Source organism: Electrophorus electricus, chromosome 5, assembly GCF_041902795.1.
Source record: "Electrophorus electricus isolate QZ-2024a chromosome 5, ASM4190279v1, whole genome shotgun sequence".
NCBI lineage: Eukaryota > Metazoa > Chordata > Actinopteri > Gymnotiformes > Gymnotidae > Electrophorus > Electrophorus electricus.
This window is the reverse complement of record NC_137501.1, coordinates 19,495,860-19,520,420: the sequence shown is the minus strand read 5'-3', so window position 1 is coordinate 19,520,420 and position 24,561 is coordinate 19,495,860. Positions and strand designations below refer to the sequence as shown.

Here is a 24,561-nt window from a genome sequence, read left to right as displayed (position 1 = left end):
GTTTACATCCACATGATCCCCTTTTGCTGAACATTTCACCAGTCACACCATTGTTGGTATATTCTCGACACCGTGGAATGAGAAAAAGTCCACAAGGTTAACAGTTTTGGAAAGGGCATTAGTAGTTCAGTGATTAAGGTCCTTGGCTTGTAATTGGAAGGTTGCTGGTTCGAGCTCCACCACTGGCAAGTTACCACTGGTCAGCCCCTGAGCAAGGCCCTTAACCCCCACTTGCTTAAGTTGTACTCAGTCATAATTGTAAGTCGCTTTGGATAAAGACATCAGCTAAATGCCATCAATGTAAATGCTGGCTGTGGCTAGTCTTGCAGCAATACCCATACCTCATTCAAAGTTGTGCAGATTGCTTGATTTTCCCACTCTAATGTGAATTCACATTGAAAATGATTATTTTTTTCCCTGCAGTTTTCTAACAAGAAACCATTAAAAAGGCCTTTCCAATCTAACTTTTGTCACATATTCATGTTTTTCCCAGTAAGACATTCTAAAGAGCATTGTCCTGCCCACTATCAAATAAAGTAACAAAAATAAACTTTTACTTATTGTTCTTATAACATTTTTAGATGAAGTGTTTCATATATATGGAAATTAAATGTCTACTCAAGAGATGGAAGGGTTATATAGAATGTGGCAAGAAATATACTCCTGCTTCACTCTTGCAAACACAGAATTTCAAAAGAATAGATAGAGGTGTAACTCCTATCCATGGCCAAATACATCAGCACCCAGACATATTTCCCTATTTATTTCTGATAATACAGAGTCGACAGGCTGAATATGAACATGGACCATAGGGAAAAGATGAAAGAGTTCCTAGTAAGGAACAAAATACAGAATCTAACATAAAAGAAACAAGTGAATTATTAATCTCCTGAATCTTCAAGGTACTTTGTACAGGTGCATTGCAATTTCTTCTAGAGAAGTAAAAGGTTTCCAAGGAACAAATGGGAAAAGCCTTGGATGACCTATGATCTTGGATGATATGGTGTTTTGGCCAGTGCTCAGTCATCATTGTAATTAATTTCATCATCATTTTTGTCTGCATCATCCTCCTCCTCATTATCCTTTTTCTCCTTCTCTTCATCACTATCTTCACTGTCTATGTCATCAAAATCATCATGATCTTCATTGTCATTGGGGTCAATTTTGCCCACCAGCACCTCCTCAATCCAGATGTCCAGCTCGTTGGCAGTGGGCATGTTCTCTTCATCATCCATCTCCATCCAAATGCTGTCAGCCTTTGGAAGAGATATGTGGGCAGAGGGAAATAGGGACATATAAAAACTGAAAGGACAACTGAACCACAAACAAACTTACATGCAGAGACTGAGGGGAGAAATCTGAGGTAGATATAACAAAAGAGGAAAGGGAGCAACAATCAGTAGCCATGTTTCCATCAACCTTTTGTACATTTTACTAGGCATAAAATGAAAATGTGTTTTGGAAAAATGGCATGTATTTTATTACTAACAGCTTGTTGTTTTCACAAAGATTTTGCTTTATATAAGATTTTGCTATAAATAATGTGTGACAATGTTGCTATTGTTTCATATGTATAACCTAATGTCCCACATTACTTGAGTTCACAGTAATACAAATTGTTCACAAAATTTAGTGTTAAATATTATTTGTATTAAAAAAACTGGATGTAAATAAAGCTAATGTCAATATTTTGAATAGATATGGTGCAGATGAACACAAGAGAGATTGAAATGAGATGAGATAAGAGAAAGGTTCGAAGAGACAATTGGGAAAATCAAATATAGGCTTGCAGACTACAAGTAGCAGGCAACAAAGCAAAAAGGACAGTTACAAACTCTCATGTCAAGCATTTCAGGCAATGTTATCACAGCCCTTCAAGCAATGAACTATCTTAGCACAGCCCTGTGGGTGACGGTCTTACATCCTTCACATCCACAACACCAATTTGAGGAGAGGAGAGGTCAATGCCAAAGGTCTTCTCCCAGTAGGGCACCAGCTAATGACACACAAAGGTCAAACATCTGTATGTATTTATGTTCATATCTTTATTCATTTGTTTATTATACAGGCTCTGTTTGAGATGCATGTGCTCTAACAGTCAAAATATGAGTAAAACAGTCTTATTTAAGGGAACAACATTTAAGTTCTGTGAACTACACTATATAATGTTGCCTAATTTTTCCTATATATTCTAAAAATGAGCCTTATAAGCCCAACATGTTTCATTGTTGAACCAGTACAAAAGTTTTGATGGTTCTTGAAAAACCTTACAAATCTTCATAACGTCCTGATACTTACAAATGTCCTTGTATTTTTAGGGAAATTGACCTTTAAGCTTCAGTGGATTATGATAATGCAGATCAGCTGTCATTGCCAGGGGTCAAGGTTAGGGTTAGGGTTATGGAGGGTCTCACCAAGGGGAAATCATCTGGATCGATCCAGAGGATGCTGAGGTCAGGGTTTTCAGTGTTCACACCGGCCACCTCCTTTAGAATCTCAAGGAACTCAAATCCATCTATTGAAGGTTACAGATGTTAAAAGAACTCTGTACTGTGACCCAACTATTTTAAAATATAGGAAGCCCCTAGAAATGATTCACTGTTTACAAAAAAAACTCCAAATAAACAAACAAACAAAAAAAAACATGTTAAAATGTTAAGCATACCAGGGTCAGATTCCTCGGCAAAGGCCACAATATGTTGCCCATTGATGTCATCCTCCTAAATCAGAAACACACACAGATACTAGGGATACGCAGAGAGCCAGTATTTCTATCTGTACTTACTGAGGCAGTATAATTATTTGTATTTGAATAAAAGTGGAAGTAGGCATAACAAGTATATACATTACATAATTACATACATAGAAAGAGACCTCTTACAGTTTACAAGAAGCACATTTTATTTCTGCTCTACCTGTTTTCTGTGGGGTTAGGCATTGTTACATTAGTCATATTATCAATGTGTTGATATGGTAGGTGTGGGTAGCTTACATTTTAATATGGACTGCTGAATGAATAATAATTCATAAGAACATTATATAAAGTATCAAAACACATCACTCTATGGTATGAAGAATAATTTAAGGTTATTTATATAAGGTTATTAAGCTAAGGTTATTTGTATCTTTAAAAAGCTTTAAAAATAAAATATCTGATTAAATATGTGACCAAAGATTGGAAAGACAATTCTGAATGGGTTCTTTAGAAAACTGAAAAAAACATTAATAGGAGGAACCAAGAGTCGAATCAATCAGTTCTTTTTTGAGTTTCCTAATTTCATTGCTGCCATAGCAACAACTGGCAAACAGAAATGTAATGTCTATTAGTATTAAAATTCCTTGCTAAAAATGACAAATTCCTGACAAATTCCTTGCTAAAAATGACAAATCCTTAATTTTGATGGTACAAATGTGTTCAACAAACCAATTAGCAAGCTTTCTCTTGGTTTCTACAATGATTACATATGTTGCAAGTAATATAGTAAACAAGTCCTGCAGTAATGTGTGAAGAGGAATGGGTGATGACAATTGATAACTTTGTGGCAGTTATATTAATGGCTGATGGTCTCTTAACAGGTAAAACCTGAGCAATAGTACCATCTGTGACCTCCTTAGGAAACCCATGGTTTTGAACATTTCCATACTCTTCTGGAGGAAGTCTTCATTCTTATTGCAAATGCATTTAAGTAGCTGTGAGTAAAGGATGGAGTTTTTACAGGCCTTGGAATGTGTACTGGTATAGTGGAAGCTGCAGCCCGCTCCTGCAATTAAATTTAACATAACCCCAACACCCCTCACAGAAAGTCTCCTTATCAAGATGCTCTGGAATACCAGTTGCTGCCATATGGGGCGACCAGACAACTCATAACTCACTCTGAGGCCTTGTTTTATGAATACCAGAACTCCTTTGGCTCAGCTAAAAGGGCACTCCCTTCCCTTATCAGGTCTCCAAACAACTTTGTAAGGAAGGTTTATTACCTCACCAGGACACATGGACCAAACTTTAAGACCCATGATCTGGACTGAAGTGCAATCAGGCCATAAAGAATCTCACTTGGAATTTAGGGATGACTTCACAACCTGGAATACTTTAGATCAAGAAAAACTTATAGAGGCCATATTCTTGAAGGAATACTGGAATTTGATGTTTCACTTATGAAAGGCCTTCTCATGATCATTGCAATGAGACCAGGATCATGTACAAAATATAACTTTATCAATTTTTTTATAACAATATTTTTGTATTCCTTACTGATTGTACAGACAATGGATCCATAGCGCCCCTCAATGACTATAACAAACTCCCCATCTGGATTTGTTAATCATGTATGGCCAATAATGCATTGTTACATACATAACAGGCTCAGCACACTCAATTTTGAGTGAGAGCTAACTAGCTATCATCACTGAACTGCAATGAAAACTGCTCTCTTTTATGCATGAGTGGACCTAGGGATAATTTGCCTCGGTCCCTCTACCAGGAGTCAAGGGTTATAAACATCAATGCTCAGAAACAAAGATGTCACCCCGCCAGACACCCAAACAAACTACAATACCCATCATGCTGTTCATCTCCAGGAGCACGACTCATCCAGTCATCGACAGTTCATCAGATCCTCATCACCTGCATATTGAGTTCACCTGTTTTCCACATATATAAGCCATTCTAAGACCAATTGTTTTTGTGAAGCATTGTCTCCAGGTTACTTGAGCATACCGAGCGGTCTTTTGCTGTTTTTGAACTAGTTTTTCCGTTACTCTCGATTCCAATTTTTGCCTACCCCTGTTGGATTTGCCTGCCTGTGATTTTGCTCTATGGTTTTTTTGGACTCGGTCTGTTTTCATCAATGGTTGTGTTTACCCCTGACTGCATCTCTCTGGTTCTGACCCTGGCTAGTTTAACCCCTATGGATCCGGATTACAATAAAACTCCTGCCTTTTATCCACAAGCATTTGACTTTGCTTACAACGTTACAGAAGAAAAGTTTTTTGAGGTGGTGTAACTTTGCAGATTAATTTAGATGCTAGCGAATAAAAAGGTGCAGGTTTAATAAGAACAGGAAAATCCAGAACAATGATCGATACACAGGCAAGGGTCAGAACCAGTTGTAGCGGGGAGCGGTAAGGAGGCGGACGCATGTGTGGAGAAGAGCGAGATTTATTAAGGACAAATCCAGAGTCGTAGTCATCATGGGGTCACAGAGCCAACACGGAGAGTACGAGGATACACAATATCAAAACAAAGGCTAGGAAACACACCAAAAACACATGAAGGCAAACAGGGGAAGCAGGCTCGGAGAAACATACATACATTCAATGAACAGCAGATACAGGGAACCAGACAGGGTTAAAATGTATGAACTAATTAACACAAAACCAGACACAGGTAAAAGTAATAACAGGCGTGGAAAAACAGACGAGGGGGCGGAGAAAATTGAACAAGGAAGTAAAGGGAAACAGACATGACAGGGAAACGATGAAAACAGGGACGACAGGAGGTTGGGCAGTGGTGACACCAGTAGGGTAAAGCCAGGGATAATACAAACAGGTAGATAAACAGTCCCTGTAGAAATCCAAAAGGCAATCAGAACCAGGCAGACAAGTCCACAGGGGGCAGGAAAAGAACAGAAGAGCTCAATACAGAAACAGGATAATAAACATAAACAGGCAATCAGGAGAATAATGCACAGAAAACACTGGTAGCAATACTTTGCCAAGAGAATGACATGGCAGGTTTAAATATACTGAGTCAGGTGTACCTAATAATCTGGTGATGATCGTGTGAACTGTCTTTGAATGGTTGGGTTTTCCTCTAGGTGGGGAACAGAAGGTTGGGAGTTGTAGTGAACTGGGGAAATGGGTGGCATGACAGATGGTTAAAGGTGAGGAAAGTTGGATCCAGAAAAGAAGAACATCAATGTGATCAAAGTTTTGTTTTGCATAGTTGGTAAGGTTAGAATTAATCCTGTTTGACCAACAGATAATAACCTTTCTACAAACTACATCTAGGATATGCTGTCGCATTGAAACATGCGAAGTCAAGGAACCGTCCATCTCAGCTCTACACTCTCCATGATGCTCAGACTTGCTGATTCAGGACAATGTTTGGTACCGGTTCATTGGCAGTGCACCAGAGGTTCAGGATCAGATTTCCAGCTGACCACAGCCACACCTAAACATCAGTGGACAGACCAGCCAAATTGACAATTTTCCCTGGAAACTGTCATAAGAGCTATAATTGTTCCATTCTTATGCTATCTCAGAGTGTCTATAGTGAGTTGCATTTCCTAGAGATAATTTTGTTCAGGTTAATATTTACTCTCCTCATTAGTCTATATAATAATGGGAATAACAGTTCTCTGGCTTGATCCCCTGACCAATTCTTTTCTTTGTTGTTTGTTTGTTATTATTATTATTTGATTTATTTCCTTTATCTCTGCAGCCCCCTTTCTTTTCTCCTTCAGTTGTCACTCATTAGGTATTCTGTTTGCCTGAGCCAAGTCCGTCATAGATGTCTATAACACCTGTTTCACAATGTCAATAATTTTTAAAATTCATTAATCAATAAACTTCCCATTTATTCAACAAGTTGGTCATTGGGGCAAATATATTTGAAGTAATGGTATTCGGTCGCTGCACAAGACATGAAATAATTTAGGAATGAGACTGATATAATGTTAATAAACCTTCAGTACTTCATAATCGTTATTTGACTTATTTTCCTTATATTTTAGGGTGGTGCCCCTTTTCAATACTCCATAAAATTATGCATGTTGCTACACTGGGAATAGTAAAGAGAGTCTGCAGGTTTATAATAAATGGTGATATTTAAACAAGAATTTCCAAACTTCACTGAAACATCCAAAACAGTTATCCTCATGCCAGGATGTGGTAAATTCCATATTCTGTATTTTCAAGGCCTGGGTGGAAATTGGAGAATGAAGATATGAACATTTGGAGCTCTTCAAATGTGCATGTAGTAATACCAAAAATGTCATTAATTTATCTCAGAAATTATTATTCAGTCATTCAATCATAATTGTAAGTTGCTTTTGATAAAAGCATCAGCTAAATGCCATAAATGCAAGGGTATAGGTCCAGTATATTGTGCAAAATAAAATGTTTCACAACACAGAGGATGGCTCCATTTTAGTACCCTTAGCACCCTTACTAACACCTTACTATTTGTGAGTAGTACTTGAAGTCAAAGGTGGAACAGTTCAGAGTTAACAGAAGTTCCAAGAATATCTGTGTGAAGGTTATTCTTCAGGTCTTGCATCAATAAAATGTTTTAAGGCTTTCAAACCATCTTCATTTGGAATTCTACACAGAATTAATGTTATGCTTTAAAAATCTGCTTTTCCATATACAAACAAAGTAGTTCCTCCTACTACATACCTGTCTGAATATATATATATATATATATATATATATATATATATATATATATATATATATATATATATATATATATATATATATATATATGTGTGTGTGTGTGTGTGTGTGTGTGTGTGTGTGTGTGTGTGTGTGTGTGTGTGTGTGTGTGTGTGTGTGTTTATTTATATAGGACATCCACACTTAAACTAAAAGACACATTTTAATTATGCAGTTATCATTCTTGCTAGCAAAGCTTACCCATGTTTCATACATGCTGTGGGGTTCTAGCTTTCTTAGGGTTGGTCTGTAAAGAGAAGAAGTGACAGTTTCAGTCACAGTCTTAATGCCAATTCTAAAATACACAAATCTACACATACTGACTTTATAGGAAATATACCAAATGTTTCTTGTCAAACTATTGGCTCCCCCAGTGATCAGTTGCAGAAACTGCTTTGTGGTTGTTGAAAATCATGCCTAGGTTAGCTATGTTATCCTGCTACAAAATACTCAGTTTTTTTAGTTGAGAGGTTGCAATTACCAAGGTTGAGAGACTAGAGATGGTTATGACTAAGGAAGTGGCTAGGAATGCTGTGTTTTCTAAGTAGTGTGGCATGGTACATGAAGGGAGTGGTGGAGAAACCAAATTAAATTAGTTGAAGACACAATTCTTCAACTCCTGACTTCCAGCAATCCAACTACATGACCACTGGATCCAATCTGTTCCAGACAATCTCAAGAGATCTGCTTCCTTTCATCTCTATCATCATCAACAACTCCTTATCTTCTGGATATGTGCCTACTGCATTCAAAACCACCAGGGTGGAACCAATCCTCAAGAAGGCCACACTCGATGGCTCCAACGTTACAAACTACAGACCGGTATCACCATGACCTCACAGTTTCCTTCAAGAACTCCCTGGTATCACCATCCAAAGCTGCCCATAGTCTGGGCATAACTTTGGACAACCAGTTGTCTCAACTCATGTTTCAAATCTAACCTGGTCTTGCAGATTTCTCCTTTGTAACATATGAAGGATTCTACCCTTTCTCTTGCAGGAAGCTACCCAGGTGCCTGTGCAGTCTCTTGTGATCTCAAAGCTAGACTACTGCAACTCTCTACTTGCTGGTCTTCCTCTAAGAGCCATCAAACCTCTACAACTTGTCCAGCATGCAGCAGCATGACTAGTCTTCAGTCTTCTGATGTTCACACATTACTCCACTGCTGCACTCCCTTCATTGGCTTCCAGTAGCTGCACTTCCAATAGCTGGCCTACAAAGCCAAAAATGGACCAGCCCCTTCATACATGAGGTCAATGGCCAAAGCCCGATCCCTACCTCGAGTATTTCAAACCTCAATTATGATTTGACTTGAAATACCATGCTTCAGGTCTCATGGAAGACCAGCATCGAGATTATTTTCTGTCCTAGCTCCAAGATAGTGGAATGAACTTTCACTTGCTGCCCAGACAGCAGAGTCCCTTGCAGTCTTCAAATGCAGACTGAAGACCCATCTATTCGTGGAATATTTAAATGAGAACTGACTCTGCTCCTATATTAAGTAAGTTAGTACTTATTGTAGGGTATTGTTTATTACACTGATGTTGTCTAACAAACTCTAGTATGTACTGTTTATTACACTTATTGTTTAAGATAGTATATTCTAGGCATCAGCAGTGATCCCTGTATTTCTACTGTATTATAGACCATTGGTATATTGGACTCTAACATACTGTACTGGCTAGGATCTATTCTATGAGTAAATGACAAAGCACTTTTGTAAGTCGCTCCGCTAAATTTTTGTCCTCTGCTAAATGCTGGAAATGTAAATGGCACTCCACTGTAGTCTCCCAGAGAAAACATAGACAATGGCATTATTGGGGAAAAAAATGTTTGGGAAATAGGTCTTAGCCCTTTGCAAAACTAATGGTTTGGCACAAGATATCTGACATCTTATCCTGTGTATATTTACATAAAAGATGAGAGCAAACACTGATCTTGTGCAGTGGCAACCTCAGAGCTTGAATCCAACCCCCTTGAAGTAGCACAGTCTTATCTAATCATGTGACAACTGCATGTCAAGCTTTAACAGAATGTCAGCAAAGTGGCTGCTACTTGGACTCACCTATCATGCTCCTCGATGTAGTCGATAAGCTCTGCCTCTGTGTATGGCTTGCCTGGGATGATGACGGGCTCATCCATGAAGGGCTCATAGAAATTCACCTCATTCAGATCCAGCTTTAGATTTGTAGCGATCTGCACAGATGTAACAGTGAGGCCAATGAGGAAACTCTTCTGACTGAATTTTGCAAAAGCTATATGTAGTGGATAGCTTACTTTTCTTTTATTGGAATAAAAATTTGTTCCCTTAAAGTTAATGTCTCCCTTCTCCCTCTGTTGGAATTGTCAGTTTACAATCAACAGGATGTTGGTCCCAACCTCTCTGTGATTCATTCCATCATTCCAACTCACAGTTATGTTGTATTCTCTTTCCACAGATTTCAGTTCTACAAAGTAATAACCTTTTGGTTTAACATTGTGTCTACTGAGACTTTAAACTGTATAAGCTCAAGAAATATGGTCATCTTAAATTAACCTTTGAATTACCATGTTTGCCTATCGTCTTTATTCTTTTACATTCACTTACATTGTGCCTATTGTCAACAAATTAGTTATCCACTTCTAATTATGTTTACTGATAATATAATTACAGTTATAATCTTATATGGAAATATATTAAGTGATTTTATTGGTCTGTATCTTTTAAGATGAGGTAGCTTAGATAACACAAAATTGTAGGTAAGTACCTAATTAGGTGCCAGTGTTAATTTGCCTTATACAATGTTTAATTTAATGTATTATGACAATGGTGTATAAAACTATTCAAAAATTAACTTTTTTTCTTCTGATTTAAATTTTCTTTGTTCTTGGTGAATCGTCCCATAGAAACCCATCTAGTTGGAACAAAGAATATCAACATATATGAATCCCAAACATGTGCATCTCTGCCCTTCATGCTTAGTTTGTTTAAAAAAGATCCCAGAGCAAGTCAAGTAGATCAGTCTGGAACTGCAACAAATAATATTTATGTGTGAATAAACGAATGAACTTTTTTATTTGAAAAAAAGGTCAACACTTCTTGTGAAGATTAGGTCTTGATTTTTCATTTGATAATGTTTTTGGTTCGATTTTTAGGTTTGTTATTTTTTTTTTTGGGGGGGGGGGGGGGTTCATTCATTGTCTTTATTCTGTTAGCTCACAGCACATGTGACCTGCAAACTTAGTTTATGGTTTAGTAGATATGTATTTTTCTGCTGATGGATTGGAACCTTTTTGTACTGTTGCCAATGATGATTACCCTTGGATCTATGTTTAGATTAGGCAGTTAAGAGAATTACAGAAACAAATCAACATCCACTTTTGGAATGTATTGCATCTCAGGAATTTGCCTACGAAATAAACAGGGTCATCCTGATATCCCCCAAAATGTCGGAGATGGCAGAAAGACCATTAATTACAATGACTCCCAGGTCATCACAATTTAATTCAGGGCTCCAAGCTAAATCTTAGAGCTTAGTCAGCAAAAGATATCCTACCGTGAACCAGTTCCAACATAAAGGGACAGTGAGTTCGAACTAAATGACATGTTGAATCAAAGTAATGCATAATAACCATATACATGTGCAGTGGTTGATTACTGATTAACAATAATTAATTATAATAATTAACAATAATTGTGGTCCCTCATAATTAGATTTGGGAACCCTCTTCCTTCCTTCCTTCCTTCCTTCTGTGTAGTGTAGAATTACAATCTATTACAGTCTATTGCAGTCTTTTGAATTATACATGTTGGGCTTTACCTACTTGGGGATTGAAGGTGGCAAAAAATTTGACAAAAGGGTGAAATTCTTCAGCAGCATCATCATACTCAATAAAGCCTGAAATGTGTAGAACATAAAGAAACATGACTACCATGTGAATACTAAACCTGATGTTAGAAAGGCTAAAAGGGGCATCGATACATATTAAATACTGACTACACTGATTGCCTTGAGTTATCATCACATAACATTTGACTGGGCAAACAAGGCTTTTTTTGGTGTATGAAATGTACTTACTTAAGGAATCCTCATTTTTAAAGTAGCCAACTAGCTTGATATCCTCAACAAGGTTAAAGAAACCTTTTAGCTCTCTCTCATTGTTAATGATCTCCACAGGATCCTTGATCACCTAAAAGGAATGAGTACAACATGAAAAACTGATGTTTTTAATTACTTTACTTCCAGATCCCTCATAAATGCAACCCACATATTACAGATAATGAAGGCTGACATCATGATTTTGCATTAGGCAGGAGTAATGGGTTGAGATCATGTAACCTCTTTGGCAAAACTATAATGAAAATGGGTCAGTCAGGACTACAAGCCAAACGAGTCCAATCAGAATGACGCACATCGTAGAGGAATTCCACCAGTGTCTCTGCAGCCAACTCTCCATCATACTCAATGATCTCGTCATCGATAAAAATGTAGATGCTGTCAACTTCTTCCAAACCTGTCCAAAATGAGAAGAATCCTTAGTCATAGAGATATGATTTACAAGCAATGATTATGTGCTTTAATTTACTAATCATTGAGTCTGATTACATCCTCTGAATTTGCTTGGTATACAGAATGTTTTATAGAATTTAGATTTCAATTGCTTTTTTGCTTCATGGGCACATGCTACACTCCAAAGTTTACAGTAATAGGCTAGGACTATTTTTTGAGATGTTCGACTAAATTTTTGTCTAAAAAGCAGATTAAATATAAGCAAAAGCAAATAATAGCTATAGGACAGCCAGACTTGAGAACGAAGTATGATTTAAAAGTTTTAACAGTTGGCACATCACTCTCCAAAGATAGTTCTGTCACTAGAAGTGCTCTGCTTTTAGTTAAACTAAATAATGCTATTCACAGACATTACAGCACTGTAGGGGATGGTAAACCTGACATTCAGGGAAGCCATTGAAAGAAGAGTGATTTTTTAAAAAAAAATTTTTTGTATGGTTATAAGCACTCTGAGAGGAGATGGTGATAGTGACTGAGTACTGAAACAGTGATGTGAATATTGTATTGAGGTTTAGAGACTACAATGCATTGCATAATTACCCAATTTCTTGGCAACAGCAACATCTTTCTTCACATCTACCAAACCAAATCCAATATCCTTGTCATGAAGATCATCAAGCACCTGAGCGGCAAGCTGCATAAATGGACAGAAAATGTTACTGTTGCATTCCTATACACATAAACAAGCAGACAGACAAAAAAAATCACACCCACACACAGACACACCTACATCTAACCATAATATGAGCACCCTGGACTGTAGGATCAAGCAGAGGCTTCCTAGGATTCCAGATACCAAAGAGTGGGTGCATGATGGTGTTATAGCCCCAAAAGTCTCAATACAGAAAATGTAGGACTGCATTATGCAGGCTCTCTGAAGAATGGCCCATTGAGCACTACAGTGAACTGCCAGGTAGAAACTCTTTAGCAGGAAAATTGTAATTTCTCACTATACATGCAGCCCAGTACAACCATGGCATCTGTTCACACACACACACACACACACACACACACACACACACACACACACACACACACACACACACACACTGACAGCCATATATACACAACCACCAAACTCTGTATTCACTAGAGGGTGTTACTTCTGAACCTTTGCCCATTTGCTCCATTTGCACAATAGACCTGACACTGTCCTCAGGACAGGAGCTGCACATTCATTATGCTTGGTTATAATTTGATAAACTCAAGTTGCCTTATTTTTGTCTTAGGATTTACTAAATTGGTCTTTTTGTCTTGTTGTATTCTGCCCCATGCCCAGCAGAAGCCTAATCACAATGTTATCACAGCTGCTAATATATACAAGTCATTAAAAACCAAGCTGCATCAGTAAAGCTTTTATCAGTTCACAACAAAGAAGCTGCATCACAAAGACACACAGCTTTAAACTGTCACATAGGCTTAAAGACACTTAAATCAAATCTTGGCCCACTGTTGTGGGTCAGTGATAACTGTAACCAATACATCCATCTCATAGTAGAGCTAGTACAACAAGAGTTCCTATCTAGCTTGAATTTGTGCATAGTTGTGTATATAAAAACACAAATGGTGTGACTAGTGTAGTAGTTTTGGCTCATTTCTCTCCGGTAATTGTCCCTTAAAACTTTGGATTGCTTAAGCCACTTAAGCCACAATAAAGAAATAAAGAAATAAATAACAAAATAAAAATTCACAATAGGATTACTTTCTTTCCTTATTTTGACTAATGTGTCAAAAAAATCTCTCAACTGGTGACAGAAAGCCGAACAAATCTTAGACAAATAGAAATGAAATACTAAAAAGCAGAAAGGTTGAAGTGAGGAACTAGGAACAGTTTAAGGACCTGAACATACCTGGTACGTGAGGGCGGCAGGACTTGTTAGCAACTGCAGAGAGAAGTCAAGGTTCTTTTTAGAGTAGGGTACCAAAAAACAGAACCATTCAACCCCAGAGAGTACACAAAATCAACCAATAGAATGCAAAATTATACACCTCAGAAAACCAACAGAATGTAGAATTATGTATCTGGGAGGATATGCAACCACAATGCAACTGAGATCAAGCAGATTCACTTAAGCAATAATGCATACTTGAATTACTCTATGCGTTAATCCATAGGACAATAGATTCACTGACATAAACATCAAGGCTTTGCAATTATATACACCCCAAATCCACTTAGGAGCCTTTGCATACAACATAATCAATGTTTAAAAAAAACTGAATCAATGAAGCCAATTTCTTAAGTGATTAGATTTGCAACTGACCAGATTTAATATCTATAATATATTCTCCTTTAATAGCTATAATATATTCTCCTTTAACTGCTAAAAGCCTGGAGCTGATTATCTGTACAACAAGATACAATTTGCACACATGGAACTGACAAACCTATTTCTAACTGTGAGAGCAGAACTACACTGAGGAAAGTTTGATCTTGTAAATATATTTACTCAGATGTGGTCTCCATGCCCCAAGCCTGCCTGCTCTGATAAATTTGTTTTATCTTAAAATGTATGTTCTGATAATCCTGCTCTGCTAGATTGTGTTCAGAATGCAAGGGAAAAGAAATTTCATTAAAAAAACCCAAGGAATTTGCATATGAAATCACTGGTAACTGACTATTAGATTAATTAATTAAAGCTAACATCTCAACAATGTAATTTATCTACATTGTTAGGTTAAAAAGTGGGGCATGTGGAAAATGTTAATTTTTCTTCGTCTTGAAACCACAAAAGCCAACATAATGATTCTTCAATAGACAATCATGTTGATATTCAGTTCTCTACCACTTGCCCATTCTCAGCACCAAGTCTTTCATATTAAGTTTTGTTAGGTTAGTGGTGAAAAAAATGATTCTGTGTCCTTGTATGATTAGTTTTAAAGCAGATTGCTGCAGGGGAATAAAAGATGACAGATGAAATGACTCAGACATGAGCCACAGCCATAAACATGCCTTCAGTCTGTGTGTGTGTGTGTATATGTGGGTGTGTATGTGTAAGAAAGAGAGAGCGAGAAAATGCAGACCACCTGTTTTTGACTCTGTCCATAAACCACATTATTCTCTTCATATTTGTCTCTCTAAACTTTTTCACATTGATGATTGTCCTGAAATTTTCTGACACTCTTTGTTTCAAAATTTCCCCCAGATAATTGCTATGTACTTTAGTAGCAGTTGAAATGAATGTTGTAAAGCTTATAGTTAAATGAGGCTGAATCACTTCTGACACTTCTATCTTCCAATTAACAGGCCTCTGATGTTGCTAAAGCAGTCCTAAAATGAACATCATGTTGAATGGGTATGATTTTAATAGGTCCAGATGGGTTTATAAAAAGAAAAAAAGACAAGACAATATCATATTTTACAATATCATACGATTTTTAAATACTAAATATTGGTTGAAAGCTCAGGTTGTTTGAGCACTAACTGGTGTTCATTATGTTATTCTGAGCTGTCATAATCCCTTACATTTACCACTATCAGCTTCAGAAAACAAAGGCTTTGTCATTGTATGGTGTATCACTTTAGTTACATTTTACATTAGTTAAATTTGACATTAGATAAATTCAGTGTAGTGTCATACAATTAATTTGTTCAAAAGGCTACACATGCACATGTTCATATTCACTGCACTCATCTTTGACATCATGGTTTCCCATCAGTGGTCTGCTGTGGGGTGGACACTGTTGATGTACCATAAGAAGGCTCAAACAGGCTTAATTTAATATGAAGTGACTCATCTATGAGTGGCATAATCCCAGCTCTGGATTGGTGGTGCTCCTCTCTTTCTCTCAGCTGCTCAATGAAGTTAGCACTGCACATCAATCTAGCAGTAATGAGATCTTTCTCGCTCTCAAATGTTTTGCCGATCAAGAAAATACTAGAACCTTGCCCACTCTCTACAGAAATCAAACATGGTAGAACCATGCCCACTCTCCACAGAATATAAAAATGCCCACTTTCTACAAAACACAAGCATGGTCGAACCTTGCCCACTCTCTACAGAAAATATGGTAGAACCTTGCCCACTCTCTACAAAGCACAAACATTGTAGAACCTTGCCCACTCTCTAGACAATGCAAACTTGCAGAACCTTTTGCATTCTCTACAGAACACAAAGTGTCCATGCAAGCTTGGATATTGTCATGCACAAACATTGCTAAGTGTAGAAGGGGCCATCCCTAATGTACAGAGAAAAAAACCCCAACTAATTTCTTATGGGCAGCCTAAGTACAACTTTCACTTTACTTGTCATAATTTTGTATAAACATGCAAATATTCCATTGCAGCTCTATTGTAAAACCATTAAGATTGAATTTACTATCAATACAAATGCAGTTTTCACATGATCAGAGGAGATACAGCACCACTGGAGCTGAGGGTTAAGGGCCTTGTTTAAGGGTCTAACAGTAGCTGTGTGGCAGAGCTAGGATTCAGACCTACAACCTTTCAAGCCCAAAGTCCTGCCCACTAGGCTACCACTGCCCACACCAAGAGCCACAGTCAGAGCAAAGTAGAGATTTGCTAATTTAATACAAAGACCTATCATGCCTAATTGTAAAATTGATATATACCTTAAGGAAACATTAATAGTGAGCACGGGTATTTAATATGTAGTAAGTCCATTCTAAATTTTAAACTGCTGTGCAAAAATTAGTTTGCAAGATTGAAAGAAGCTGCAGGGTCAACTTATGGTAATGTGATCATGCCAAGTAGTCTCATTTTTCGTTTATTAGGCATACTCAATGAACATCTATATCTGTTTGAGGATACCTTCATGACATCTGATAGAGATTTGGAAAAATATATTTGCAATAATTGTAGCTACATTGAGCTTGAGATCTTGCAGATGGAAATACATAATGCAGATCGAGATATATGATATTCTCTGAAATGAATTATAACGTCACTACTGGAGGGGATCCACACGCAGGGCTTAGAGGAGAGGGAAGTGGACAAAAGGACAAAAACACAATCCAAGAGAAAAAAAAAAGCTTTGACACAAAGCTCATGTCACTCTACAAATATTTTGTCACTCTACAAAGCAGATTCGATTTCAAGATAGAGGCCCCCTAGATAGAAGCCAGATATTTTTCTCAGGAGTATGACGAAGGAAACCAGTGAAATTCTGTATTTCTTTGGGAGATATCCAAATGTCTCCAATGTCAAACTTGGAAGCCTATGCTTGCTTAGTTGTCTTGCTTTCATATTGAACCCAACTATGCGGTCAGTCTTTTTGACTCACTGTATACATTGCAAAACAGAGAACACTAACTTCACTCTTTTACAACTGAAAGAGACAGCAAGGTCACTTTAGGAATTACCAGATGATGCATGCTAGAGATTAGTAGCACTGGTAGATTTTTACTGTCATAAGTCTCTGTAAATTCAGTTGAGTTGATCATTGTGTTTGAGGGCAGATAATGTCTGATAAAGGCAGATAAAATTTTTCTCTATCATGAAAATAAATAACTAAAAGAAAGTTGGCAAAACATTGTTAGGTTATGCTTACTGTGCTCTGTCACCCCCCAGCTCCCATGCGTCAAAACATCCAGTCACATGTCACAATCATTTCCTAAATCACAATCACCCACTTATTGTCACCTATTTTGTTCTCCACTATTTAATCCCAAAAGGTCCTTATACCAGGTTCTTAGCATTAACCTGCCAGTAGTCTACTGACTTTCCTCCACACACATCCCCAGGCTTCACAAAAAATTACTTTCATTTTGGCTTTAATACCTTTCCTTCTCTTTCTCTGCCTTGCCTTTGTCTTTGTTTTTGTTATTAAACACAGCTCACCCTGCAACTTGCATCTCACTTTTTGACTTGCTCATCCATAATATCACATGCTCAAATGCTGAGCTCAAATGTTTGCATTCTATGAAGGCCCACTCAGTGATTAAAGCTTGTTCTCTTTCTGCAACTGTGACCAAATGAACACAACAAGAGACAATGTGGGAGTCTAGATTTTTTGGATTGCCACATGGGACTTAAAAACAAGAAATTCTCTATTAAAGAAATATTTTTGTGGTACATTTGTCACATCTTAACTGGTACCTAGCCAAGCATAAGGCAGCATGTGCTCACAAGCACACACACCCCATGAGCACCATGATTCTGGCTCACAGCACACCTCTCACACATGTGTTGCCAATCACACCACAGCTATATTAACCCACAGGTTCCTACCACCAGTGCTTCTCATTAAACTGTTTCCAGTCTAATACTATGCCAGCTTCCTCCTTACTGCCATTACATGCCCTTTTGTTTTCCTTTATTGCCTTTGTTGTAATTGTTTGGTTTCTTTTAATAAATCTGATTTTTGCTCATCAGCTCGCATCTTGCTCCCCTACCTCGCAATTTTACGATATTATCTAAATAATACATCTATATGAACCACATTCAGAGGGCTTTGTTATTGTTCATTTATTTTTAAGTGTGCCATGTGTTTTCTTAATGTTCAGCTGCTAACAGGGAGAACCCACAATGCTCCTATCTAGATATTTTTTGTAGCATTTGGCTTCTCTGCATTTCCACATTGTCAGACAAGAATGATAGATAATAATGCCTCATATAAACCAAGAATAGGTTGCATGTTAATCATCTTGACATCTGAACATGGTGCCTTTGGAGATAATAGACTAAAACTTAATGTTAAAAGTTAAGAGAGGTCCATTCATCACCACACTTTGAGGAAATGTAAAAATATATTTTTTAAATGCACTTATTAGACAATTTGTTAACTGTCTTTTGAAAATTCTCAGAATGTTCTCTGAATGTACTGTGTAATGTAACTTTACAAATAAACTATGCACTTCTGTTGCAGACTTGCACATTATCCTACTTGCTGCTAGAGTACTGTACTAAACCAGTACTGTACTCTGAACTGTTCTGGCTGCAACCGGTGACTGCTATGTTCAGGGTAGCATGTCACTGATTCCTATGCACAACTCGCTTTACATATGCCCAGTACTGTGTACTGGACTAAATAATTGCACTGTCTACTCATTTTGTATTTGTCCTGTCCTGTATTTATTATTTTCACTGAATTCTTATTACCATTGGCATTTTTATTGTATTTATTTAATTTTGTGTTTATTTATTTATTAAATATTTATTTTATTTGTGTTCTCTAGTGACCTATATCAAGGATATGTGATTGTATTACCAGGACAAAATGTCACAATATAATTTAAAATTATACTACTTCATTTTGACTCTTCAAGGGAAATATATATTTAGGAACTGTTTAAGGATATTATTACTTGCCTATATACTGTCTATATAATTTGACATGCAAGAGCAAAGAAGACACATTTATCTAGCTGAAAGCATACACCATAAGCTATATATACCTCTCTAGCCAACAATCTGCTGACATATGTGTTATCCAGCTGAGTGTCACACTTAATCACCTGCCACATCACTCTCCACACATTTCTTGCCAATAGCTAACACAACTCTACTTGTGTTTGGCCATTTAAATACAAGGCTGAGAGGTTTGTAGTACAATATGTAGATCACACTTCAGCAGTAAAGGGCAAAATGACATTCAAATAATTATTAAGCAATTGTATATAACCTGCAGATAACTGTAACACATAAATACCTAAATGTAGGATGTTTATGCATCCTGAATGTGGATGTTTATGCATCCATCTCATGCATTATTTCACCATATAATATAAAATGGTATTTCACAATTTATTGCCATATCACCATGTTCACAAATAATATTATTATATTACTATGGTAAAACTCGTAACAGCATGAACACATAAATCCAATTTATTTTTCGCATCATATTTATGCCATTTTTATTTGTGGCTCTTCACTGCATATGTAACTGATCCTTGAATATGTAATTCCAAGTGAGAATTTTCTGATATTCATATGTTTTTTCCCACTACTGTTAGCTCATCTCCTGCACCCTCTCTTTTTTTTAATCTTCTTGCCATAATCTTTAACACCTAAAAAATTTGTCAACTGACCTCTAGAACAAATAATCCATTATTTCATTAAAGAGTAAAAATTTCCAAAATCTGATTTGACAGAACCAAATTTTTGTGTTCACAGCAGGCATAAAATCTGATCTGTCACATACAGACAAAACTATTGCAATTGCATGAAACAGAAATGCTAGAAATCATGAATCCAGAAACGCCAAAGCGTATTGTCAGCATACTGTGTAGGCCAGCTGCAGATATTCAGAATATGGTCATGACTTTAACAACTGTCAGTCAATGTTGTAGGCTCTCCCAACTTAGACACAAGCTACCATCAGACAGTGTATGAATATATATGAACCATATGTACCAATAAGCACATTTCCATCCACAAATATAAAGTATAGTATTTCCATCCACAAGTATAAACCAACAAGATACTGTATGTCACTGCAGGAGTTATGCTTGAAATACTAGGATACAAAATCCAAGCACATCAACTAATGGCAGATAATCTAAGTATTGCCTGACTCAGTGCCACACACATGGATACTCGAATGCCTAGCCCTGTGTAAGGTCAGTAAGATCATCTTTATCCTTAACTCAATAGAGGACAACACTTGAAGCCAACCTGAAGACAATTTCTCAGGTGACCATAAAGTGTGGTAATAGCAAGGATATGCACAGTCACCACTGCTGTTCTGCCTGAAAGGGAGGAGGTGCCAGAGTAGGATAAGGCCCTCCATAGAATGAGATGGCTAGCATAAAACAATCCTCCTAATGGCTTGGTAAAGATATCACTGAAGAAGCACAGAGGTACAGATGCATAAATCACAATGAACAAGCACTAAGTACTACATCAATTGAAGCAGGTGTGCATCACAGCAGACAAGATCCAAGATGGGCAATTCAGCACCTAATACAAAGGTTGTGTCAGTGATGATATTGGCACTTGAGATTGTGACCCCTAAGCTAGAGGAGTGGCTCCCACAGATCCCCGTAATGACAATCTCAGTCCAGAAGTGCACAATTGTCCTAAGAGCACATCCTAAGAGCACGATCCTCAAAAAGCTTCGGATAGAAGGCACAAGTAAGATGACCAAGTAAGTAAGATGAAAAATAAGATGACCAACCACTGGAAAGGTGAGAAGAATTTTAATAAAGACAGGAATTTGCACATCTGGAATTTGCACAAGGACCACTGTACAAAATATCCAGTTTCTCAGCAAACAACATGTGTACTGTACTGTGTATATATAGACCTGTGTTGTCCAACCTCATCCGTGTATGGTTTGCTCTAGTGGTCCACTTACCATTGAATTGGTTCCTCAGTATTGGACCCAGATCATTTTTAATCCAGGCGACATCCAAAATGACTCGACTCTCTTTGTCGATGCGCTTATTTTTCAGAGATAGGCAAATTGTAGTCTTAAGAGTCTTGCCCAAGCACTTGGTGTTAGTAGAGATTTCCCAGACGCATCTTAAACACTACCGTCACATTACCCAAGAGTATGTATATCTATGGTGATCTTGAGAGTTTCAAGTGGAATCCCAGGTTTCAAGTGGAATCTTTAACCTTGAACCATTATTTGTAATAATAAATTTTCACATAGTGGAAGATTCTCTCAAATGTTTTAACAAAAGCTCTCAAGTTTTTGAACTAAAGGTCTTAGGTGCAAAACTGCCTCCCTTATACATGGATAACTTAGATGCCCTACATTTACTTAGACATTTCAACCAAGCCAGAGGTATATTCTTATTTACACAACAATGTCAGATCTGGTTTCAGATTTGGTTACATCATATGACTAATCTGAGACCAATTTCACAGTGTTTTGTGGTGAAAGGACAGTCTTAGATACAACTCAGTGAATAGAACAGTAAACTGATGACCTACCATCTTGCAAAGATGTAAAGATCTTTGTGCTATGATAGGAAAAATATATAATTCTTGTAGGTCATCAGTTTAATAGAGAGCTCTTAGCCACAGTACATTGCTTTGAATAGAGGCTAGATAGGGACAAATCTTTAAGATGTAAGATTAGACTGCTGTCACGGAACGCTCCGCCCCCCCACAAGTCACATGGTATGGCCTGCTGCATGCAGAGGGTTCGTTTGTTTGTAGCCACACCCTGCGTGAGGGTGCACACCTGTACAGGGTTTTGACGTTAATTGTTTCTATGTCTATAAACCGCTGTCAGTGTGCACCTGGTCATTGGTCATTGTCAATATCAATGTTAAGGTAGCCTGCATATGTAGGTCAGTCCTCATCATTGTGTAGACGGTCTGTGTTAAATGTTCACTTTGTGTAATACTGTTCAGATGTGTTTATGTTCAATGTTCTGTTCTGTGTGAGTGCCCTGTTAAATGTTATTAAATGTCTCACAAAGTTGAGGGAGTCTGCGCATCCTGCTCTACGCCCTTCGGCACTTGGGCCACACGTTACAATTACTAAAAATAATTATATTTATGTATTAGAATACCCATCATGGCATCATTGTGACTATTTTAGTTATGTAAGCACTTACCTAGCTAGGTATCAAGACTTGCCATGGTTGCTTATTTAAGAAAATATTTGGTTTGAATGATAAAGGCTAGGTGGAAATAGTATTCTAAGACATTGAAAATCAGCAGATATTCAGTGCAAAGGTGAAGTTTTCTGCTATTACATATCTTTGTGTAACTCAGAGCACTACATACACACATAAGTTTCACTTGGGAACAACTGTGTCTGATTTCATGCATTTTGTGAGATGTAAGGCTAGATGGGTTCAATCTCTCCATGCATTTGTTCATCTTTCCATGGATAGTATCCAACACATTACCTTCAACTGCTGAAGTCTCAACCATCTCTTTACTGACAACTAATACCTTCTGGCCATTTAAGCTCCATTCGGGTCAAACATTACTGCTGCATTTTCTCCCTTTATCTTTTGCCTTTCATCAAACACACACCACGGGTTCCAAGCAATCACCTGAACACACCTCCAAAGCGAGCTCCTCCACTTCTAACTGCTTTCTGGCCATAAGGTTTTCCCCAATGGCTTTGTGATAGTAGATCACCATGATGTCATACTTCTTCATCACAGTCTTGTAGTTTTTGTTGGTCAGTTCATGAACACGGTCCCGACCATCATACTCAGGGATTTCCAGTAGCCTTTGCCCCCAACACAGAACTCCTAGGGCAAGGACAACTATGGCAAAGATTGAAGTCCACTTCATGTTTTCCCAACACCTTGATTAATTAAAAATAAATTTAAAAAAAATATATATATATACACACACACACACACACACATATATGTGTGTATGTGTGTGTGTGTGTGTGTGTGTGTGTGTATATATATAAAAAAAAAAAAAAAAGATCTTTGTTCCTAAGAGCAGGTTACATGAAGAGTGAGAAACAAATTCTAATTTGTTCATCCAGGACTGATAGTTCACACCTCTTTTTAAACACATATGCACACAAATACTTGAGGAAAGCTTAAGGGGAGGGGTTAAAGTGGAGGGTGGGGTGGGCCTGGCTATAAGTTAAAGTTGTTGGTGAAGTTGGAGCTGTACAGTCTGGTAATAAATAAACAGCAGGACGTGACTGGATGGTTTAAAAGGGGGTTCGATGTGATTGGGTGGTTGGATGGGGTCATCTTCAACAGCACCTGTTGGAAGAAGCAGAGCTCAAGCATACCCCTCCCTCTCTGATAGAAGCTGTTACTCACTGAGAGCAACATAGATAGCTTCTCTCAAACAGGGAGGGGTATGCTTGAGCCATAGTGGGAGGCTATGAGATTCCATTTCCATATAAAGTTTTGAAGCGGGGCTTGAAGAGTGGTTTGCCTCTCACTAAAAATAAGAATGAAATCAAGCAGTCTGCTTGCTGTCCTGATAGGTAATACAATCACATATCCTTGATATAGGTCACTGGAGAACACAAATAAATTAAATATTTAATCAATAATTAAACACTTAAATAAATGAATATGGTAAAAATGCCAATGTTAATAAGACTTAATAAGGCATACAATGTCTATTTGAGAGCCTATCCATAAAGCATGTTTTATTTTTATCTGTAGACAGTCAGAGAAAAATAAAGAGATGGTGACATGAAGCAGAGTCAAAAATTCATTTATAGAGTTTAACCAAATGTAACAGGAGATTGGAGTTATTAATAAAGTTTAACTTCTGGTCTTTGCACCTTTATTCCAATGATTGACTCAGACCATAGCATTTGGAGAAGTAACACTGGTCCACAGGAAGGGAATGGATCCTGGGACCCTACTTGTCAAACTTCATCAAGGGAGATACACAGTAGTGCAAGTATGCTAGAGAGTTCCACACTATTGCAGCAGGCAGCGTGTGGAGCATGACAGCTATGAGAACCGTGTTTCACAGGGGTCTCGAGGGAAATACAAGTCAAAATTCCTTGTGAAAGGTGAATCCACAAACTCGTCTGACTTCATACAACTAACTATTACAATTGACAACTTACAACACACCCACCACCCAAACCAAGACAAGCAAGTGTCTCACTATCTTGTCCATCTCCTAACATCGTAACCAAGGATCAGCTAATGCCAATGCAAGTGGATCAATCGAGCCTATCGATGTGTGAGACAAGTAAACACACCTT

The 24,561-nt window shown here is 37.5% G+C and overlaps 1 protein-coding gene across 2 annotated transcripts; it reads right to left on the bottom strand.

Moving 5' to 3' along the window:
- Positions 1-748: 748 nt before the first annotated feature.
- casq1b (calsequestrin 1b) lies at positions 749-23,377 on the bottom strand. Of its 2 annotated transcripts, XM_035529551.2 has the most exons (12): positions 22,920-23,377; positions 13,838-13,870; positions 12,528-12,621; positions 11,831-11,931; positions 11,496-11,607; positions 11,242-11,315; positions 9,503-9,633; positions 7,639-7,684; positions 2,666-2,720; positions 2,415-2,515; positions 1,922-1,996; positions 749-1,256 (listed from the first exon to the last, which is right to left on the bottom strand). In XM_035529551.2, the coding sequence occupies exons 1-12, from the start codon at positions 23,154-23,156 to the stop codon at positions 1,020-1,022; spliced, it is 1,296 nt and encodes a 431-aa protein (XP_035385444.1). In that variant the 5' UTR covers positions 23,157-23,377; the 3' UTR covers positions 749-1,019. The 2 variants fall into 2 exon arrangements, with proteins under 2 accessions (XP_035385444.1, XP_035385445.1); XM_035529552.2 differs by lacking the exon at positions 13,838-13,870 and having other exon boundaries at positions 22,920-23,375.
- Between the last annotated feature and the right edge of the window lie 1,184 nt (positions 23,378-24,561).